The following is a 19,418-nucleotide window of genomic DNA, read 5'->3' as shown; positions in this document are numbered from 1 at the left end:
GTACAGCATGCAAGCTTGAAGAAATTACTTTTGAAAATCAACAGACAAAACACAGAGCTCGAGCAGAGAGGGATCCAGGTGCAGTGGTACATGTACTGTCTGTACAAATGACGCGCATACTCTGTCAGTACGGTAGTAGAAGTGGCTGGAGAGAGAGAGAGAGAGAGAGAGCTGATATATGAGCTGATGAGAGAGAGAGCTACAGTGGTAGAGAGCTGGGTGGATAGGAGTTCCGACCGTTGGCGTTGGCGTTGTAGTGTGTGGCACATGCGGACACATAATGCACGCAGGCTGACAGGCTGTAGTCGGAGAGCTAGAGACCAGACTTCCAAGTACAGTAGAGCACTGCTCAGCTCTGGCTCGGAGCAGCTCGGGGTAGATCACGACACAGTCATAACAGTCAGCACTGCAGTGATGAGTGACTCTATCATGTCTATGTCTATGACCGTGTACAGCTCCGAGGCAGCTTCCGTACTGACTGCTTGGACGCATGACATTTTGTCAGCGTGAGGATAGATCATTGCTCTGGACTGCGGCGGTTGTGATCTTGTTGACAGCAACAAAATCAAACAAACTCGACCTCCCTCTACTCGGCCTCCCCAGATCTACAGAGTCCAGCATTCAGTTCATGAACTGTACGAGTACCGGTATGCGCCATGGTTCCATTCAAAAATCATAATCATGTACGATTAGAATCAAGAGTTCATGGTAGAATCTACACCGCGCCATTAGCACTGAGTTTTCGGCCAGCTTGCTGTGCAATAGTTGGGTGCAGGTGTAAGATCTTATCTTATCACATGTTCGAGCAACTAGTCCGCCATGCTAGCTAAATACTAACAAGTAATAGCCTAGCAAGAAGATAGCCAGCCCAGGTTGTTTATTTTCGAGCACAGAGTGACAGAGCTCCATCATCCAGTTGATCACCATCATGGATGTACAGTAAAAATCAAGGTGTGATTCTTGTTTGAGAACATTTTGAATTGCATGTATTCTCGTTTTGATGAGGAGAAACTGCCTCGAAAAACCAGTCATGGCGATGAAGGGGTCTGATTCAACCAATCCTTTACCTACATCTGAGCGTAGCTCTCTAGAAGGCAGTATGATGGCATCGATTCTGGCTGCTGTTTTCTATGGGAGCGTCTCCTTCCTGATCACTGCAGTCAACAAGAGTGTATTGACTATCTACAGGTACATGTACTGCGTGTTTCATTATTCATTCACACAAATTTCGATCGAAATTCAAGAATCTAAGTACATGATTGTGTTTCTGGTTACAAAGTGAATCATTTTCTTGAGTACTGGAATTGCAGTGATAATCACAATAGTCATGTGGTAAGACACGGCCACCACTCTATAAAGTATTGTGACCAGTACCGTACTTCCGCACATATAAGCACATGTGCTTATGTCCGGACATAGGCGCATGTGCTTATGTCCGGACATAAGCGCATGCGCTTATAATGCCAACACTATTGGTGAAACCCCCGGGAGCTGAATATGCTGCTAAGCATTGTGATAACACCGTTGTTTAGGACACAGACAAACCTTTATTGCACAGATAAGCGCATGGGCTTCTGCCCGAACATGTTTACACAGCAAAAAATCTTTTTTTTTGTAGCAAATTTTCACTTTTAAGCCCATGCGCTGATATACCGTATTCACTTGATTAGAAGCCCCTCTCGAATAAAAGCCCCTCTTGAATAATAGCCCCCCTACAAGGACTGTTTGAAAAAATACAAGCCCCTCTCGAATAGAAGCCCGGACTACTATTCGCAAAGCATGGGTTGACCAGGTAGTGCCATGTATGAAGGTCAAGTCTGCAAAAAACATCTCGTGCATGTTCCTATTGGTACAAGTCCTGGTCGATGTAGTGTTTGCAAACTAACTCAGGGCCGAGTTGCTGTGAATATGAAAGTTTTACAGATTCGATTGGAATACTGGTATGGAATGAAACAATAAAAGCCCCTCTCGAATAGAAGCCCCTCTTGAATAGAAGCCTCCTCGAAATTGGTACAGTTGAACATCGATTATCCGACCACCTCTGGGCAGACAACTGTCAGGCGGTGTTCAGATAAGGCAAATGTTCTGGATAAGAAAAAACTGTCACTCGCACACTTTCAGTGGTTATTACTAGCCGCACGACCTTTTTACTTTTTACTTTTCAAAATTTTCGTATTTTTTGAATGGCTCACTACATGCACAGTGCGTACTCTACGGCACGTGCGCCCAAAAAAACTGTTACGGATAATCGAATGGTCGGATAGTCGATGTGCGGATAATCGATGTTCAACTGTACTGAAAAAATAGAAGCCCCCGGCTTCTAATCGAGTGAGTGAGTACGGTATGTGGGGAAGTACGGTATGTCCTGGGTTTAGCAAAGTAGCGTAGACTAAAGCAGGGCGCAGTACAGTGGTGTCGGGCGCCGAAGAACGACCAGGCTAGAATTTCATCAAGCACAGCATACCAATGTACACACAGTGACTCAACTGCCCATAGACTGTAATACATGAAAATAAGAATGGTCTAGGCTGGGAGGCTGACCCCCAGTTCTTTGGTCTAGGCTAGGAGGCTGACCCCACCCAGTTCTGCGGCGACCGACAGTACTGTACCCTCCTACTCTGGTGGTGTGCTGGTACTCCTGGCAAAAAGGGGCACCCTGCAGCTGCTGGAAACAGAGCCAGACTCCTACGTGGCGTGTAGAAATGCCAGTGTAACACACGACCAGGGCCACAACAAGCTGTGCTCTTTGGCCACAGTGCTTGCACAGTATCCCAGTTGGATAGCATATGTAGGGTACCACATCCGCCTGCAGATTTCCCCAACTACAACTGTGTCGCACCACAGACCTTTCTCGCAGCCATACACTGTACATTGCTCAGTATGCTCAGTGTGGGTGCAAAGTGGCACAGTCTGCAAACTACATTCACTGTTGACTAGCTTAGAGATTATGTATGAGGCTACAGTCCATTCATAAAATATGATATCCTAGCTTTTGGCCATACATGGGTCAAATTTTGAGTTTTTCACAATTTTTTCTGTAATCTGCCATGGAATGCTCTTCCAATTATGTTTCTGAATCTATTTCTCCAAAAGCAAGCCATAGCAAGGATAGTATTTCGGTCAGGTTTTGCCCCAAAGCACTGAAATGGAAAAAAACCATGGAAATCCAAGGTATTCTCCACTTGCATAACAGTACATTGTGCGGTTCGAACCCCAGTTGAGGTACCTTTTTTGGACCCTTGTTCAAGTTTCAAATCTCGCGGCACTGCACCGTGTACGACAAAATCACGAAAAATCACCAAATACGGGAGCTCGTCAGAGCCAGCGCTCATCTTTTTCTGAATGGACTGTAGGTTATGGGTGTCTGATAGCTACTTTTTGATATGAAGCTCAGGGACGTAGCTCGCACATCTGTGGTGTGGTGACCATGTTCTGTAAGACCAGTAATGTTAATGCGATAATACTCATAAAAAGGACACACTTCAGGCTCATTACAAACGTCTTGAAAGTTGTTGTCTTCACAAGTATACTTTCAAGCCTTCTCGTCAGGTGAAATACAGGCAAGGGAAAAGGAACAGGAACAGTGGATTAAATACAGTAAGAAGGTGGTAAAACAGCGCAAAAAAGAAGATAGCTAAACATTTAATTCTAACGATTTAACGAATTTATTCAATTCGTTAACATTTGAAGTCGTTTTGTGCAAAACGATATGTACGTACATGTACAGTCATGTGCCGGTTTTGAGACAGAATTTGTTAGAATTTCGCCTCGCTAACCAACAAAAGCCGGAGATCGTTAACTTTAATTGACGTTAAAATATCTGGTCTTACAGTGCTGGAGCACATCTGTGGTGTGGTGACCATGCACCACTAGCAATCTCATACAGTCAACTTCGCTCATAACGACACTCGGCGGGGCATCAAAAAAGGGTCCTTATTCGCGAAGTGTCGTTATACCCGAAGTCTCATTACATGTATACATGTATGTATTACAGTTGGATGGGACTTTGCTCTGGGCATTGAAATTCTGTCGTTATTCGCAAATTGTCATTATATCCGCTGTCGTTATTAGCGAAGTTGACTGTAGTTGCCATTTTTACCCCCAGAGTGTGCAACTCCCACATACCCTGCTGTCCCGACAGAATTTCAAGTTGACGTCATTATTTATGACGCAATGCTCCTTGCACCAGTGATTTACAACATGTGTACGGGTGTCAACGCATCACACGTTTTTCTTTGCAATAATTTGTACAGGATCGATCGGCTTCGGTCAACCACAGGTTCCGGATTCGTGTGATAATCCGTGTACAGTGCGCATTGCATCATCAAAATGACGTCAACTTGAAATTCTGTCGGGACAGTACCCATAGTGGAGTTGCACACTCTGGGGGGTTATGTACTCTTGGTACTACATGTACCTATGGCAGCCATTTGCAGGTGTGATGACCTGACTACGCTGACTATACACGAGCTACGCACCTGAAGCTAGAGTCACAACAAATGGCGTGCTCGTGTGTGTGTATGATTTCCAATATGATTGCTTGCATTGCCCACAATTGTGTTTCTTTTCTCTTCAATTTGCTGCACTCAGATTTCCGTCTTTTCAACTTGTTGGAATTGGTCAGGTGAGTCAGTATGGTCGTTTATTCACACCAGTATCAAACATCTGGGTCCTCCATTGGTATACCATTGGCAGCTACAGTACAGTACTGCATGTATGTGTATCCTCTCTGACCTTTGATATGACCCTGTTCATTTGTGTGCGTGGCTGGCTCAACGCCCTTGTTTCAGGGGATTCTGTCCCTGCATTAGCTATGCTTGTCACATGCTATGAGATTGTGTCTAATAATAATAATAACGAGAGAGCTTGGAAGCTCAGGGCCCTACGCTATGCTTTTTTGCCTTGATGACCTAGACAAAAAAAAAGCATAGGGATGTTATAAATTCTTTAAAAAAATCCTTTTTTTTAAAGACATAACCTGGGATTCGAACCCGCACTATCGCGCACCCTGCATGCATCCCCCGATACACTTCGCATACATACCGTATTTCCACAAATAGTAGGCCGGTCTACTATTTTTTCAACCTCGTCCTAACCCGGCCTTATAATCGAGGACGGTCTTTTATTCTTTCAACCCAGTGTGACCCCGGTCTTCTATTTCTCGCCACACAGTTTTACCCCCGTTCTTCCATTTTCTTCTACACAGTTTGAGCACGGTCTTCTATTTGTTCCCACAGTTTGAGCACGGTCTTCTATTTTTAACACAAGAACAAAGACTCGTTTAGTAGGCCCGGTCTTCTAATCGGAGACGGTCTTTTATTTTTTCAATCGAACCCTGCCCCGGCCTTATATACGAGGAAGGCGTTGTAAACGAGGACGGCCTTTTATTTGCGGAAATACGGTACTAATTCTTCCAAGTTGTTTCACATTGTGATCTTGCATTTGAAAGCCCTATTTGAATATGCATTGTGGCCAGCCGTCTTTGATGGCACGGTACGGTAGGGGATAGGTACGGGACAGGTACGATCGAGGGTAATACGACACCGTCTCCCGTACCGTACCGTACCATCCAACACAGCTGGCCACATACAGCTGCCCGCAATATTCAAATAGGGCTTTCAAACGCAAGATCATAACGTGAAGCAACTTGGAAGAATGGGTATGAATGCGAAGTGTATGGGGGAATGCATGTAGGGCGATAGTGCGGGTTCGAATCCCAGGATATGCCTGAAAAAAAATAGGAGAATTGAAAAATTTATAACATCCTATGCTTTTTTGCCGTCAGATACGGATAGCGCCAGGCGTGACACAAACAAACAAACAAACACACAAACAAACAAATACCAAACGAGAGAGCTTGGAAGCTCAGGGCCCTAGGCTATGCTTTTATGCTTTTTGCCTAGCTCATCGTACATGTTTTAAGAACTGATGGAAATGTCTTTTTCCGTTGATTGGCCACATCACTGTATTGCAAAAACGTTTCCACATTTCACTTCAAATTTGAAATCGATCGGTATTTTTGCTCTCACATGCATCCATTGCTCAATCATGCATCATTTGCCCATAATTATGACAAACTTTGGCCTGCGATTTACTTTGGCCGGTTGGTACCAAGCGGCGAAATCAGCGAAATTAAATCGCCAGCGAAAATGAGTTGATTTTAATACCGTTCTGCTTTCGTTTCGCGTGGATATTTGTAAAATTGTTTTATACACTTCAAAAAAAAAAAGTTAAAGGGAAACTGAACGCCAAAAATAAGTATGGCTTATCCGAAGGAGAATTGGGCACTGATTCCGATGAGCTATGTCTCGAGCCGATCAGAGAAGAGGAACCGTGTCAAATTTCATAAATAACACCTTCCATATTTGGAAAATGGGCTTGATGACGTGCGTACTGCTTAGCTGTCACCATGCTGTGCATGCTCGGCAGTGTAATTGAATGGAAGAAAACAATTACTTTGGTGTTTTGCAGCTCTATTTCGTTCCCTGACGGTACCCAAATCTAGATGTAGGAGTCTGTTGAGCAGGAGAGTGACACATGTCTTCCCGAAGGCTGTCCAGCCTGCAGTGGTGATGAAGAAGACACGAATATCACCCCAAGATCGATTGTAGCGAATTGGAAAACTCATGGTGAATTTGCTTCCACTCCAAGGCAATGTCGAGGTATGAAGGGTGCTTGTACTGCCTTCCAAAGTGAAGCGGAGATGAACATGGCTTTGCATAGCTGTTGCTCTACGCCAACTTACCTACTCTTGCTGGTTCCGTAGTGGTATATTGCAAATTTCGTGGACGAACAATTCGAGTCACTAGTGGCTAGTGAGCACCACTAACAGGTGAGATTTTTCAATTTGATAAAAATTGTTTTTGTTTGAGAACTGACGGTGGCAGTCATTTGACTCAGTAGGTGTCTCTGCTGCTTCTTTCCCTTCATTGGTAGGGTTGTGCTTGATAGTACAAGTGCTTGAAGTAAAATAAAATAAATAGAACATGTGGAACATAAATCTAATCAAGCATCAGTACATGTATTGCGAATTTCAACTTCAAAGCACATAAGATCACAATGATCACAAAGTTTATGGAATCAGGAGGACTCCCTGTGTTCAACGAACACAATACACACATTCTATATTGCGCGCACACATGTACACATGTGCGTGCACCCCCACCCCATCCCACAGACACACGCATGCAAGGCGCACATCCATACACATGTGTGTGAAACCCCCCCCCCCCCCCCCCCCCCCACACACACACACTCCTACCCATACACATATGCGTCTACCCCCAGCCCCCCCCCCCCCCCCCACCCACACACACACGTGTGCACAGACGGATACACAAACACACACACACACACACACACACACACAAGATACTTGTAAGTGTACATGGTCTTCCTGGTGCAGATGCTGGGCCAGCACAATGGAAAATACCTCCATCAAGATGCTTGATCAAGTGTTGTGATAATGGCACTGTTTGTTTGTTTTTACAAAGATGTGTGGGAAGGACTACAATGCGTTATAATTCATAATTGTTCTTTGCCTTGTACTGTGCAGACCAGAATGCTTCGCCATCAACTCCTGGCTTTCCATCGGCATGGTGTTCAGCTGCAGCGGCATCTGGTCCGGGGAGTACGTTGCTGGATGGCTGCACTGACACAGGATGGGTTTGCGTTGGCAATGCAATACGGCAGTCATCCCACATTATGAGCTACACGTTTGTGTAATTTATATTGTCGCTCGTCCAGCAACGTCAAGGCTCTGCATGTAAACACAGGAGAACACCATAATAATTATACTACTCAGGGGATAATAATTATAATTTTGGATTATCAATTTCTTGACATTTATGAGTTCCTGTCTAAACCACGTCGTGATATTGATTGCTATCTGCTCACAAAGTACCTCGTATTGTAACAATACTCTGCTTAATCACTACCCTCTGCCAATTATTAGATTCGCACAATATTCACAACATATGCAACACAATGCTGTCTATTGACACTACTTCGAACTGAAATGCTCACTACTCGTCTCCCGTTTTCAACTCCCTCTACCTTATGAATACTCTACTTTACTGGTTTCGTTTCTACCCTTTCCATTGCTGCCAGCCCCCAGTCTTTTTCAGTGGACAGCACCATATTGAAATTTTTGTGATTTGATGTACACATACTTTGAAATTGAAATTCGAATTACATGATCAGATTTTTGTTCCACATGTTCTATTTATTTCGACTTCAAGCACAACCCTATCGATGAAGGGAAAGAAGCCGCAGAGAGACACCTACTGAGTCTAATGACTGCCACCGTCTGTTCTCAAACAAGAACAATTTTTGTCAAAATGAAAAATCTCACCTGTTAGTGTTGCTCACTAGCCACTAGTGACTCAAATTGTTCGTCCACGAAATTTGCAATATACCACTACGGTACCAGCAAGAGTAGGTAAGTTGGCGTACAACAACAGCTATGCAAAGCCATGTTCATCTCCGCTTCACTTTGGAAGGCAGTACAAGCACCCTTCATACCTCGACATTGCCTTGGAGTGGAAGCAAATTCACCATGAGTTTTTCAATTCGCTACAATCGATCTTGGGGTGTTATTCGTGTCTTCTTCATCACCACTGCAGGCTGGACAGCCTTCGGGAAGACATGTGTCACTCTCCTGCTCAACAGATTCCTACATCTAGATTTGGGTACCGTCAGGGAACGAAATAGAGCTGCAAAACACCAAAGTAATTGTTTTCTTCCATTCAATTACACTGCTGAGCATGCACAGCATGGTGACAGCTAAGCAGTACGCACGTCATCAAGCCCATTTTCCAAATATGGAAGGTGTTATTTATGAAATTTGACACGGTTCCTCTTCTCTGATCGGCTCGAGACATAGCTCATCGGAATCAGTGCCCAATTCTCCTTCGGATAAGCCATACTTATTTTTGGCGTTCAGTTTCCCTTTAAGGTCCTACTTCGTTGTCGCGTAAACGCAAATCGTTTTCAATTGTTGTCGTGTAAAAAAAAAAAAAAAAATTTTAATACAGTAATCGGATTTTCTGGCCTTTTTGTAGTAACACATGTACATTAACCTTTTGAGCCAATGACGACGCCGAATGCATGGTTGCCTGTGGAGCATATTACATAACTTTACAGTCTCCTAAAATACGTATCCTGTCCGACGGCAAAAGAGGCTGCAGATTTAGTTTTTCTGCGCGTCGACGGGATGATTGCGACGCGAAAGTTCAGCTCGCGTTATTTGGCTCGCACGTCGAAAAATCAACGCGAGTGACCTGCTGCTCACGTCGAAAGTTGGACATTACATAACTTTACAGTCTCCTTAAATACGTATCCTGTCCGACGCCAAAGGAGGCTGCAGATTTAGTTTTTCTGCGCGTCGACGGGATGTCTGTCCTGACGTTTACTGGGACCGGCGCTGACTCTGCCGATCACGGGCGTTCTGGACTCGACAGGATGTCTGTCCTGACGTTTCCTGGGACCGGCTTAGACTCTGCCGATCACGGGCGTTCTGGACTCAACGAGATGTCTGTCCTGATGTTGCCTGGGACCGGCGGACTCTGCCGATCACGGGCGTTCTGGAGTCGACGGGATCTCTCTTCCGACGTTTCCTGTGACCGGCGCTGAATCGCTCGTTCACGCTTATTTTGGAGACGACGGGATCTCTCTTCCAAAGTATGTTTATGCTGACGCATCCTATCACCTATTCGGCGTCTATTCTAATTCAATTTCCTCCTCGTCTCCCTATTTCTTTCCAAATCTCCCTCTACATCAGGGAGTCGTATACATAATACGACGAATATTGGTACGGTACGGGACAGATACAGGAGCCCGCAAATATTGTGGACAGCTGTAGAGCCTTTGTAGTCACAGATACGGGATAGATACGGGACAGATACGGGATAGCTCCAGCCGTGACACAAACAAACAAACAAACAAACAAACAAACAAACACCAAATTAAAGCTGTGTGGACCCTGGCTAGCGCCAGACTTTACTGAAGTAACGTCTTCTGCATAGCTACGGGAATTAAAGCTGTGTGGACCCTGGCTAGCGCCAGACGTTACTGAAGTAACGTCTTCTGCATAGCTACGGGAATTAAAGCTGTGTGGACCCTGGCTAGCGCCAGACGTTACTGAAGTAACGTCTTCTGCATAGCTACGGGAACAAGAGAGCTTGGAAGCTCAGGGCCCTGCGCTATGCTTTGTTGCCCAGCTCATCGTACATGTTGTTAGAACTGATGGAAATGCTTTTTCCTTTGATTAGCTACATCATTGTATTGCAAAATCGTTTCCATGAGATACTGAAGTAACGTCTTCTGCATAGCTATGGGACCGGCGCTGACTCTGCCGATCACGGGCGTTCTGGTGTCGACGGGTTGTCTGTCCTGACTTTTCCTGGGACCGGCGCTGACTCTGCCGATCACGGGCGTTCTTCTTCTTCTTCTTCTTATTATTATTATTATTATACTGACGGCAACTAACATCCATTCTGATTGCATTTACTCGTCTCCCTACTTCGTATTTCTTTCCAGAAAATCTCCCCATACAGCAGGGAGTCGTTTACATAATATGACTCACTGCTATACATCTACATGACTGTATCTACGTTATAATTATTATGCTATCGGCCTACATGCGATTCCCGGGCTGGTCGACAGGCGGCCCAGCCAGCCTGCTAGTGGGATCTCGGCCTCGCACACAAATCCACACAAAATGTTACTGCACTGAATGCATTCCCCCGATACACTTTGCATATATACTCATTCTCTTGATGGTACCGTACTCTTGATGGTACGGGACAGGTACGGGATAGCGCCAGGCATGTCGATGGCACAAACAAACAAAAATATTGTGGCCAGCTGTCTTTGCTGGTACAGTACAGTACGGGACAGATACGGGATAGCGCCAGGCGTGACACAAACAAACAAACAAACAAACAAACAAACACTAAATTAAAGCTGTGTGGACCCTGGCTAGCGCCAGACGTTACTGAAGTAACGTCTTCTGCATAGCTACGGGAATTAAAGCTGCGTGGACCCTGGCTAGCGCCAGACGTTACTGAAGTAACGTCTTCTGCATAGCTACGGGAATAATAATAATTTCAATACAATGCCATGTGCATGTTGTGCTTGTTTCAAGGCACGACACATGCAGTGGAGAGATTGCTTCATGCACATACATGTACACGTAGACAAAGACATGTACCGTGGACCTTGCCTTTGTACGGTACTGTGTGTGTGTGTGTGTGTATGTGTGTGTGTGTGTGTGTGTGCTGTGTGTGTGTGTATGTGTGTGTGTGTGTGTGTGTGTGTACGTGTGTGTGTGTGTGTGTGTGTGTGTGTGCTGTGTATGCATTCCATAATAATTATTATTATCAACATCATCTGTGACATCCGATCGGATTGACTCGTTTACATTTCGTTGAGTTCGCGTGCTTTCGGTCTTCGCGTTCGCCAATCCCTCCAGTTGTTTTTGGCTGTTCACTCCACCTACACAGGTTCTGTCTTGTGAATATAATGGCGTTCCAGCCTCTGTCAGTCTGAGTGTGAGATTTGTAGGAGTAGCAGCTCAACATCTTGTAAACAGAATGAGTGAAACATGTTTGTACAGTAAAACCTGGTGTAAGCGATCTCTGGTTTTAGCGACCGCCTGCTTTAAACGTCCGTTTTTCCCTGCACGGACAGTTCTACACAGAAACTGCACTGGATACAGCGACCACCTGCCTTGCGCGACCAGCGACCGACTTTTAGTGTGCCAAGTGCCATATTGATTATTGGACCTGTACACAGCGCCCAACACCAGCCAAGAGTGCCAAAGATGGCACTCTTGGCTGGCAGAGTTGACTGCAACAAGGTTGAAGTGCGCTCGGAAGCAAGTGCAGGCAGTCAACAGAAGTGACAGTGCAGGATGCGCTGCATGCACTTGAGTGAGGTGTGCTTTGCCTGCACGAAAGCAAGAGTACATGAAAACCAGAGTGTGCAGCTCGGATGGGTTGCTGTCACGGCGAAATTCCGTGATTACATCATTTTAGTGATGTAGTGCGTACAAGCAGGATTCAAGCAGGTCTCTTTCTGCACAACTGCAGCTCAGTTGCACGCACTACGCCATTTCCCGCCTCAGATCTGCACCAAAATGATGTAATCACGGAATTCCGCCGTGACAGACACCCATAGCAGAGAAGGCCCCAAGCTGCACACTCTGGTTTTCATGTACTCTTGACGAAAGTATTTCTATGCTCCACGCCTGTCAAAACAAGTACATATACATGGAGGTACAATCATGCACATGTATGTACACGACCCGATATGCCACGAAAGTATGGGACGTGGTTCTAAAGACCACCTGGCTTTAACGGCCGCTTTTGCTCGCACCGTAGAGTGGTCGCTTAAACCAGGTTTTACTGTAGTTGCTGTGAGGCTACCGGCTCTTTTCATGTTTTCCTCCGAGGGAAATTGTTCTGAACTCGCTCAGAGTGAATAGCAGCGCGAGTTGGAGTTGTAGCGGTTTGCCCAAATCACACTGATTCGAACTTTCTTTCAGAGGAAAACAGAAATGTATACTTTTTTGGGTCTACACAATGTTTCTGCTTGCCTTTAGATGGTTGCGACACTGTTAGTTCTACGCACTGGTAAAGCCTTGAAAGTTATCTCTTTTCCGGACTTTGACCGCACTACAATCTCTAAGGTACTGTGTTGCTGCTGTCTGCTGTCTGCTGCTGCTGCATTTGTCATCATCGTCAGAAATCTATTCTTTTCGAAATTTCCAAAAATGATGTCCGACTGGAGTAAAAACTACTAAAAGGACTAGGAGAGAGAGAGAGAGAGAGAGAGAGAGAGAGAGAGAGAGAGAGAGAGAGAGAGAGAGAGAGAGAGAGAGAGAGAGAGAGAGAGAGAGAGAGAGAGAGAGAGAGAGAGAGAGAGAGAGAGAGAGAGAGAGAGAGAGAGAGTATGTGTGTGAATTATTTTGGGACTGGATTAATGAAGTGGCTGCAGTTTAGCCCGTGCATCCCAAGGGACTTTTCCACGTGAGATTTCACTACAGTTGTGCTTGATGAAATCTGACCCAAAGGGCATATTTGGCCGCCGGACCTGCACAGCCCATGATGCCCTGGAAGTGGTACAAATGCTGCTGGACGCCCTGAAATGAATATCATTCATTTCATATTCTGAGGATCCCTCCCTCCCCTGCATCCACTTCCAACTCTTCTTATTTCTCGATATCCAACACTATGGGGTTCTGTGTTCTTTTTCATTTTCTCTTCACACCGTGTCCTACTGGGGCAGCAGCTCCTCAGACTCGAGTGTTGCTTCATGATTTCAGCTTTCAAGTGCTTTTGAAGAAATGGAACAGAAACCAACCCAGGCTCAAAAGCGCACGAAGCCATACGCTGGCACAGAGTGTACGCTCGTATGCGCACAGAGATCTCTGACGGTAGTGGAGTTGAGATTGGGCTGTTCAGTATTCACTATTCAGTCATCTACTCCGTTATGTGTATGGTGAAGCTTCAGTCTAAAGTATAAAGTGCCCTGGATATACCGTAAAGTACCGCCAGAGCGCCCCACCATCTCGTCCTTTCGTGGCCGTATTGTGGAGGTGGTGTCCTGTCTGTAGGTCATACAACACGAACCGTGTACACACATTATACATTATGCTGTCAATCCATACTCAATTTACCTTCGACCGGACACGAGATCCACACAAACGCCTGCTAAGTGTGACCTTAGTGCACTAGGTTCTCACACCGTACAAACTTCGTTGCACTCTGCCATACGATTTCCCTTTCCCTGGCTGTAAAATCAGGGTGGGGCGCTCTGGCGAGACGGGGCGCTCTGGCGGTACTTTACGGTACACGTAACATTTGCATCGGATATAAACTATAAAATATTTTTTGAGCACCCTGTGTCTCCTTTTCCAATCATTCAACCTTGGATATACGGTACCTTGGCTGGAAACTTAGAAAGTACTTGTCCCCAGGAAGTATGTTACACTAAAGTTTCACAGTGCTATTTTTCTGATCTTTCTTTCCACAATGGCCAGCATCTAGTGAGAGTTGATGTTAACATCATAACAATGTGACATGCCAGTTCTGTTTCACCTGTGCCTGTGTATGCCTGTGCAGATTTGGCCTTTGCCCATGATATATTTAGTCAACCTTCTGTCTGGCTTGGGAGGAACAAAGCGATTGAGGTACACGTGCCTTATCTCCTGAGCTGCTGCACAGCATTATGTGTCCTCAGCTGTTTGTCTGTCCAAACCTGCTATGCAACTCTTCTTGTATACACAGAAGGCTTTCCTGCACCCTGTGCCTACTTGATTAGGGTCATAGAAGTACATGAATTGTCATGATAATATTATCATTGTGATGATGAATAAGCGACGCAGAGACAACAATTTCAAAATAGCAACAAATAGCAACAATTGTTGCCTCCACGTCGTTTATTCATCATCACAATGATAATATTATCTTTTGCACTCTGCTCTCTTATCACATTGTCTCTGTCCCTTTGCCTTCTATCTTTAGCACTGTATTTTGTCTCGACACACACTATAGAATGTATACATAATCGTTGTTTTGCATGTATTACCTTCAGTCACGATATTCCACTGATGATTGTGACGTGAAAATCGATTTTGGAAAACCTTGAAGTGGATGACTTTGTTGATGGGGTGGTGATGCCGGCAGAATTTACACTATTTATTGCTATTTTGAGATTGTGATGATGCCTCAGGATATTTTTGATCTTGGTATCAGTGAAGTTTCTTTGAGACCAGCCTTCACCGACTTTTGCATGTGTGTTGTGTACATGAATTCTTGTCTTTTCCAGCTTGCCAATGTTTACCGTTCTGCGGCGTTTCTCTATCGTCTTCACCATGTTTCTTGAAGGCTATCTGCTACAGTAAGTGCAATAATAGGACGACAACTTTCCACTCTGTAGTCACACTGTGTATGCTACTGCCGCAGTGCTCCTTAGCGTTATGTTCATACTTGCACAATCATGTACTCTGAAGTTCTAGGATGCCTTTCATGGGCAGAAATCAGGTGACTGCCTAGGAAGAATCGCTCATTTTGTGCTTATGGATATTTGGTTTGCGAACCAGTGTGTCTGCTACTTGAATCACATTGATTCAATCTGGCACATTGATGGACATTTGGTTGGTGAGCAACACAACAGCATGCACACTTTCTGCACATGCACTGAGTGCGTTCGATTACACACTTGAATCGATTCATGAATCCATTCGCATGCATTCAAGTCGTTCGATTTCATGTCATGAGCCCTGGAATCGATTCGGAATCCATTCACTCTATTCACATGGGGTGATGTGAATAGCGCGAATGAATCGATTCGTGAATCGATTCGCGTGCATAATCGAACGCACTCACTGTGCATTGTACTGTGTATGTGGTGTATTGCTGTTTTTCCTGTGCTTCCTTGCTCATTTGCGCTGTCTTGTGTTGACACTGCCGTTGTTTTTGCTTGCAGGAAGCACTCGCCATCGCGGGTGAAGATTGTTGTGTTTATCATGGTGTTCGGTGCCATGGTGGCGGCATTGTGAGTACATGTGCAGGGTACGCTGTGTCTTCTTGGCCAATGTCAGTTCTTCTCCGAGTGTTGAGCAAGTAGGCCAGTGCTTGTTGGAATACGTTAGTGATGGGTTGTGACATGGTGTATGGCGTGAACTAGTCCTCGCCGTATGCCCGTCAATACCCTGTGTAGTGCCATCAAGTGTACATATCCTCCTCCGGGGTGTGTAACTGCCTCCGTTGGGCAGCGTTCCTTCACAAATTCCTGATCTGCATTGCACATTGTACGTCGTCCGCCTGTGCTGACCTATCTGAGCTTTCGTGGCATTACATGTACTACTAGTATGTAGTATCTCTGATTCTCAGCCACAAGAATAGTACTCATGGCTGGTGGGAAAGGTACTCCTGTATAATCTGTGGTCACTTTGTGCGTACCGACGGGAAAGCAAAGTTGTAGATCGGATCAGGAATTTCCACCGCCATGTTGTTAACGGTCCAGATCTGCATAATTGTCATTCTACCTGCCATTATGCCTTTGTTATGAGGAAGGTCCACACGTTACTGCACCATAATTATCATATGTCCAGGGGCGGATCCAAGGGGGGGGGGGGGGCGCGAAAGGTGCTCGTGCACCCCTCAAGTTAAAAAAAGCCTGAGTATTATCAAGAGCAGATAAACAAGAGTGTCCAACTCCGGATCTCTCCTGCACATCTGCAGATACCCCGGCCCACGGCGGAATTTTTTGTTGACGTCACCTTTTTTCTTCTTCAGAAAAATGCGCATTTTGCCGCAGAGCAATGTGAGAGCACGTGCTGGGCACCGACCTTGTGATGTAAAGTCCGGCCAAGTGCACGAAGCAAAACTTTCCAAAAGACTCGCAGCGCGTGCGTCGTAGAAAAGATTACGTCAACAAAAATTCCGCCGTGGGCGAACGAACCCATGCGCGAGTTGCGACACCGGATCCAAGCCATCACGGTTGCGTACATTTCGTCAGATGTCTCCGCTGTCATGGAGGCAATACGCTTCAGGAGTGCAGACACTGCCTTGCCAGCTCCACCCGTGGCGGAGAAGACCAAAGGAACGAAGCTGCTGTGCTAAATCTCCTTCACCCTCTGCTCATAGCGTCTTCGCTTTTCCTGCTCGTGACGTTGGTAGCAAGCGGCGAGAGAGTAGGACATAACTGATCATTGTCATGACTGGACTGGACTGTAGAGAAAATGGTGGTAGATGTAGAAGCACACGCCTGGTGAATATGCCCGCCCGCACACTGCACTCTCTAAGCTGCAAAGTTCTGGCTGCGAAGCGTACTGTATTGGCTCAGTTAGCTGCAGGCAAATTTAATGCGTTTTGTATTGCTTCCTTTCTTTTTGTCCTCTTCCTCTGTTGAAACACCAGGGACGATCTAGCGTTTGACCCTGAAGGATACTTCTTCTTACTGCTGAATGATCTTGGAACTGCTGCTAATGGCGTCTACATCAAGAAGAAGTTGGATGGCAAGGTGAGGCAGTGAGCTTATAGTCCATTCAGAAAAAGATGAGCGCTGGCTCTGGCGAGCTCCCGTATTTGGTGATTTTTGTGATTTTGTCGTACCGGTGCAGTGCAGCGAGTTTTGAAACTTGAAAAAGGGTCCAAAAAAGGTACCTAAACTGGGGTTCGAACCGCTAAATGTACTGTTATGCAAATGGAGTGAACGGCCTGGATTTTCATGGTTTTTCCCCAATTCAGTGCTTTGGGGACAAAACCTGGCTGAAATCCTATTATGGCTTGCCTTTTGGAGAAATAGACTTGAGAACAAAATTGGAAGAGCATTCCATGAGAGATGGCTAAAAAAATTGTGGAAAAGCTCAAAATTTGACCCATGTATGGCCAAAAGCTAGGATATCATCTTTTTATGAATGGACTGTAGGCATACACTACGACCACTACACCTGCATGCATGCTGCTCATCCTTGCAGTTTGGTCAAAGTCAACATGGACTTATTTCTAGTGTAAAATTGTTGTTGTCCGGCCCCATGGGATTTTTGTATCTATAGGCATCTCTACATGAATGAATTCACATGAATTCACAGCCCTGTTTCACAGTCCTGGCCAGACAGCCATGCTTCACAGCCATGCTTTACAGCCATGCTTCACAGCCATGCTTCACAGCCCACTCATGGCCCTGCTTCACAGCCATGCTTCCTCATGGCCCTGCTTCAACGCCCTGCAAGCGACTTGACATCATTGTCATATGTACAAAGAAGTTGATTACCAGCCAGCTGTTGGTTTGAGAGCAGTGTTTCCATTCACATTCTGTTCCCATCACAGAGCGTATATTGCAGGCAATAGATATCCTTAGCTAAAAAAACGCTAACGTAAACGCAAACCTTTCCGTACTTCGGATCGTTCAAGCTGACTTTTCCCTTAGCACAAAGTACGTTATAGTTGAGACGAAGTAGTCGTGACAACCATGGCGATATGAATTTTCGTGGAAACAGATGCGGGAAATTCAAAATTTTGAACCAGGGATTAGTTTGCTGTCGTTCCGAAAGAATACCTTGGCGAGGTCTAGCAAAAGCACGGCGAAAATGAGTTTTCGCTGTTCCCAGGTCCTTGGAAACCCTTTCCTAAACGCAGCACCGAAGACTGTAAGGGTTCTCCAGCTCCAGCACGTCTGGGAGAGGCCGATGAATTTCTTCCTCAGGAGTGCCGTGGAACTGGTCCTTTGTTTCCCAGATGGGATAGAGGGAGAAAGGCACGAAGCAGAGGACGCAGAAATTGTCAACTGAAAGGCAAAACTCGCCAAAAAAGCTAAATGTCACAAGAGGAAGCAATCTCGACTCTCGATCTCATCTCGATCTGCACGACGTGCTTTTTATCTCCCGCCAGTTACAAAACAATGCGAGTTTTTGCATTTTTTGCAGAATTTCCATAACGAACGTCGGCCCGTTATTTTGAGCTCTGTAACGTTTTTCCGTTATCCGATAACGTCTTTTGTCACGGCTGGGAGTGAGTACCGTAAAAGTTAGCGTTATCGTACTTTTGCTAAGGGTGTCTAATGTCTGTACTAGTACATACAGTCAACTTCGCTAATAACGACTTCGGATATAACGACAATTCGCGAATAACGACCGAATTTCCATGCCCAGAGCAAAGTCCCATCTAACTGTATACATTTAACTTCGGATATAACGACTATCTGAATAACGACAATTCGCGTATAGCGACATGCTTTTAGTGCCCCGAGGTCATATTCACTGCTTGAATAACGACTTTCTGGGCTTTTGACAGCTATTTCAAGTACCTGTCAGTCAAGTACATGTACCTGTCATGCAGAAGTACCAGAACCTATGGTGATGGGTATTATTATTATAAAGGCACACATGCAAGAAAATGCAGCCAAGGGGGGCTTTTTCTTCCTTTTTTATGTTGGCTTCAAAATTGTTGGATTTACCAGCACACCTATATGTATACAATGTACATGTAGTTGTACATGATTGTACAGAAATCATCATACATGTACATGTCTCTGGCCCTGTAGATGGCTCAAAAAGGCATATTTTTCAATTGATTTCCCTTGCATATTGAATTTTTAGTTCCTTTCAACTGCAATATGAAAATAAAGTACACATTGACATAGAGCAAGAAAAGAGCTTGATTTTGATATGCATGTCATACTATACAAAATATGGGTTCACATACATTCAAATGGGACTTCGGTTATAAGGACACTTCGTGAATAAGGACACTTTTCTGTTGCCCCGCCGAATGTCGTTATTGGCGAAGTTGACTGTACACCAGTTGGTGAGTTTCTATTGGTTTGTCATCCTTGCGTTGTGTTGCGTTGTGTTGGCTGTAGGAGCTTGGCAAGTATGCACTTATGTACTACAACGCTTTGTTTATGCT

General features: G+C 45.2%; 1 protein-coding gene and 1 long non-coding RNA gene across 2 annotated transcripts in view; both read left to right on the top strand.

Annotated features, from left to right (window-relative positions):
• The first annotated feature begins 462 nt into the window (after window positions 1–462).
• Window positions 463–19,418, top strand: part of LOC135806391 (nucleotide sugar transporter SLC35D2-like) — a 23,715-nt gene continuing 4,759 nt past the window's right edge. Inside the window, exons 1-8 of the mRNA XM_065320567.1 lie at window positions 463–1,188; window positions 4,591–4,624; window positions 12,605–12,691; window positions 14,127–14,194; window positions 14,833–14,904; window positions 15,493–15,561; window positions 16,929–17,031; window positions 19,372–19,418. The exon at window positions 19,372–19,418 is cut by the window's right edge and continues 46 nt beyond it. Coding sequence (XP_065176639.1) covers window positions 1,001–1,188; window positions 4,591–4,624; window positions 12,605–12,691; window positions 14,127–14,194; window positions 14,833–14,904; window positions 15,493–15,561; window positions 16,929–17,031; window positions 19,372–19,418 — 668 coding nt within the window. The 5' untranslated portion in view covers window positions 463–1,000. The remainder of the gene's footprint in view (window positions 1,189–4,590; window positions 4,625–12,604; window positions 12,692–14,126; window positions 14,195–14,832; window positions 14,905–15,492; window positions 15,562–16,928; window positions 17,032–19,371) is intronic.
• Window positions 6,671–8,211, top strand: LOC135806392 (uncharacterized). The gene is made up of 2 exons (XR_010551227.1): window positions 6,671–6,832; window positions 7,556–8,211. It is a non-coding gene; the product is annotated as an uncharacterized LOC135806392 (long non-coding RNA).

Source organism: Sycon ciliatum, chromosome 1, assembly GCF_964019385.1.
Source record: "Sycon ciliatum chromosome 1, ocSycCili1.1, whole genome shotgun sequence".
Taxonomy (NCBI): domain Eukaryota; kingdom Metazoa; phylum Porifera; class Calcarea; order Leucosolenida; family Sycettidae; genus Sycon; species Sycon ciliatum.
This window is presented reverse-complemented; position numbering and strand designations above follow the sequence as displayed.